The sequence below is a fragment of the Bubalus bubalis genome, chromosome 3, assembly GCF_019923935.1.
Source record: "Bubalus bubalis isolate 160015118507 breed Murrah chromosome 3, NDDB_SH_1, whole genome shotgun sequence".
NCBI lineage: Eukaryota > Metazoa > Chordata > Mammalia > Artiodactyla > Bovidae > Bubalus > Bubalus bubalis.
Window position 1 is genome coordinate 39,014,143 of NC_059159.1, and position 3,843 is coordinate 39,017,985.

Below are 3,843 nucleotides of genomic sequence, written 5' to 3' on the forward strand. Positions count from 1 at the left end.
GTCATTGCGGCAGGCAGGATCTTCAGTTGAGACTTGTGAACTCTTATTTGTGGCATGTGGGATCTAGTTCTCTGATGAGGGATTGAACCCAGGCCTCTTGCACTGGGAACATGGAGTCTTAGCCACTGGGCCACCAGGAAAGCCCCTTCTCCCATCTGTCTTTAATCCATCTTTCATCAGTTATTTAGATACTCTCTTCTCTAAGCTTTAGCCTTTCTCCCCAGTTCAAGGCAAACCACATTCTACCCTTGCCTGAATTATCTACTTTCCTTCTTAGTCCACCCTTGAATATCCTCCTGCCCACAACTAAGCCTTCAGCACAAGAAAGCGGGGGGTTGCTCAAGGAGGGAGAGGCATCTCGACACCCCTGCCTTCTCACTCGGGGGGCCGCTTCCCCGTCAGCAACCTCTTCAGGGCACCCTGCACATCAGGGTTCCGGAGGCTGTAGATGAGCGGGTTCAGCATGGGGCTGATGACAGTGTTGAGGATGCCAATGCCCTTGTCCTTGTCTGAGGCGGACACAGAGCCCAGGCGCATGTAGCTGAAGAAGCCAGTTCCATAAAAGATGCAGACCACGGTGAGGTGGGAGCCACACGTGGAGAAGGCTTTCTTCCTGCCCTCCACTGAGCGGATCCGCAGGACTGCGGCTGCCACGTGGGCGTAGGATACTGAAATGAAGATCATGGGGACCACCCCCATGAAGGTGGCCCCCACAAAAAGAAGCTGCCCGTTGAGGTGGATGCTGGAGCAGGAGAGCTGGAAAAGGGGCGGGAGGTCACAGTAGAAGTGGTTGACCACGTTAGGGCCACAGAAGTCCAGCACAGACACAGCCACTGTGTGGGTCAGAGCATTGATGAAGGAGATGGAGCAGCAGACGGCCACCAGGGCTCCCTGGACGTCACAGCTCATGCGGATGCTATAGGTGAGAGGCTGGCAAATGGCCAGGTAGCAGTCGTAGGCCATGGCTGTCAGGAGGTGACAGTCCACTCCAGCCAGGAGGTGGAAAAAGAAGAGCTGTGAGATGCAGGCTGCATAGGGAACCCGGCATTGGTGGGTCAGGAGACAGGCCAGCATGGGAGGAATGGTGACAGTGATGCACCCAATGTCCAGCAGAGAAAGGTTCCCCAGGAAGTAGTACATGGGGGTGTGGAGTTTGGGCTCCACAAAGATGGCGGCCAGGATACTCAAGTTGCCCCCGACTGTGATCACATAGGCAAAGAGGAAGATGGCAAAAAGGATGGATTGCAGTTCAATGTTCTCTGTTAGGCCAAGAAGGATGAATTCAGTGACCACAGTCTTGTTGCCCCAGGCACCTGGCTCCATAGGCCACTGCTGAGAGATGTAGAGTGAGAAAATGTGGACCTGCTTAAAGGGGAAGAGAGGTACTTAATCTGTGTCTGCTGGATGCTGGGGATAATGGGGCACGTACATTTATTGATGGAATGGATACTGGATTAGAGCTTGAGCAGGATCCCCATGGCCCTTACAGTGCTAGACATTAACTCTTGAATTTCCAGCTCAGGTTGAGATCCAGAGGATCCCAAGAAAGGGGCTGGGACAGAGGAAACTGCTCTGAGGACCCAGGATGGTGACTGTTGATCAAAACGAGATGGAAGGGTTTCACTATTTTGACAGCTATGAAGGTTGTATCAGTGTAGAGTGACTGACCTTAGGAAATATCATCACAGACGGATTTTCCTAAGTTAACATTAAGGCACGCCCAATCTTGGTATGAATCAACAGCAGTGACACAGTACGGTGTCTCATGACACAGTGATAAGAGTTCAGCCTTGCTCTGAGCAGAGGTTCATCTCTCTCCTGAATGCATCTGTCTACTCCCACTTCTTCAGTCATCCCCACCCTGCCTGTCCATGCAAGGTTCCGTGTGCCTCGGGTCCTGTGGTCCAATTTGCCTTAAGTAGTTCTTTCTCTGCACAAAGATGTTCACAGTCTCTCTCTCTTTCTCCCTCACTCCCTTCCTCCCCCCTTCCCTCCTTCCTTCTGTCTCTCTCTCTCCCTTTCTTTCTCCTGGTATATAAGGACAACTCAGCACAGTGGAAAGAGCTGTGGAGTTAAGAGTCCAGATGCTTGTGTTATAAACAAGCTTCTACTACTAACTAGCATCAGGACTTTGGAAAAAGGATAACAGAAGGGGGAAAAAAAGATAAAAGTAAGGGAGGAAGGAGAGAAAGAAAGGAGGAAAAAATAGGAAGCCAACATTTACTTGAATATAAACTTTTTGTCAAATATTTTACTCCATTTAAATTTCACAGAAACTCTTGAAGATAGCTGATCATTTTAAAATGAGAAAAGGGAAGCTCAAAAAAGATATCCTGTTTTAAGTTCACATAAGTAAGAGTTTGTTCTGGAAAGCTTGTATTTTGTGCTTTTATTTTTGCCAACCCCTTTGCCAATATTTCAGTATCTATCATCTATCTATATGTCCATCCATTTTCCCTTCTGCAAAATGAAAGGCTGTATTGTATTATCTCTAGGTTTACTTAGAGGTATTTGTTGTTCAGTCGTTGTGTCCAACTCTTTGTGACCTCATGAACTGCAGTACGCCAGGCTTCTCTGTCTTTCACTATCTCCCAGAGTTTGGTCAAACTCATGACCATTGAATAAGCGATGCCACCCAACCATCTCATCCTCTGTTGCCCCCTTCTCCTCCTGCCTTCAATCTTTCCCAGCATCAAGGTCTTTTCCAATGAGTCTGCTCCTCGCCAAAGTATTGGAGCTTCAGCTTTAGCATCAGTCCCTCCAATGAATATTCAGGATTGACTTCCATTAGGATTGACTGGTTTGATCTCCTTGCTGTCCAAAGGACTCTCAAGCATCACAATTTAAAACCATCAATTCTTTGGCGCACAGCCTTCTTAATGGTCCAGCTCTCACATTCATACAAGTACTGGAAAAACCATAGCTTTGACTAGACAGACTTTTGCTGGCAAAGTGATGTCTCTGTTTTTTAGTATGCTGTAAGACACTATAAATATTGATTTCTCTGCCCCGATCAACCTAAATACCCACCCTTGGCTGTCCGCAGACTTTTCATTTCTCCATTCTTGACCCTAATCTCTTCCCTCTGACTTCCTCTACTTGCCAGCTCTGACCTTCATTCTTCTTGTCACTAGGAGTAGAGAACGCCACCATTGCATTTCACTGCCACCCCCTGAATCCGATGATGGCTCAGTCCTTTATTCTCTAGCACCAAGGGAAAAGCTACCTGAAGATCAGGTGGGATCTTCATCCACACTTACTCATGAAGGAAGGAAATTAGCAGTCCTGGCGCAGAGGCACTTACCTTTCTACTCCGAGTTCCCAGATGGCGGTTCTTGTAGCGAGGGGAGTGGGTGCTGAGCTGACCCAAAGTGGCCCGTTGCCAGAAGCCTTATAAAGGAAGTGACGCAGGGGCTGACAGAGTGTGTCTTGGTGCTCTCTCTGTATTTGGGAGCTAACAAGCCCTTAGGGGCCCTAAAAATGACACACTCCCCAGGGATTGCACAAGAAGCCAGAGGCAGACAAACAACCTCAATCCTTCAGTCCTTAAGGGTTTCTCTCATCTGCCTAGTATTTTGGACTTTATTAAAGGAACATTAGAGTCACAACTTCCAGGCTCCTAATGCTCCTGAGAAAGGATACAGTTTCAATATTAGTTGACTTGGCAAAGCCAGAGAGGGTGTCCCTAGTGGAGCTCAGGCTGGATTCCAGATTCTGGTACTGTTTCTCTCATTTATTTTCTACACTGGGTTTTTTAAGGTATTGCTTTTAAAAGTTTGGGGTCAACATGTGCACACTGCTTATTTAAAATAGATAACCAACAAGGACCTACTGTACAACACA

General features: G+C 47.7%; 1 protein-coding gene across 1 annotated transcript; it reads right to left on the reverse strand.

The window, feature by feature from the left end:
* Nucleotides 1–224: 224 nt before the first annotated feature.
* LOC123465518 (olfactory receptor 139) lies at nt 225–1,335 on the reverse strand. The gene has a single exon (XM_045164702.1). The coding sequence runs from the start codon at nt 1,321–1,323 to the stop codon at nt 376–378; it is 948 nt and encodes a 315-aa protein (XP_045020637.1). The 5' UTR covers nt 1,324–1,335; the 3' UTR covers nt 225–375.
* Between the last annotated feature and the right edge of the window lie 2,508 nt (nt 1,336–3,843).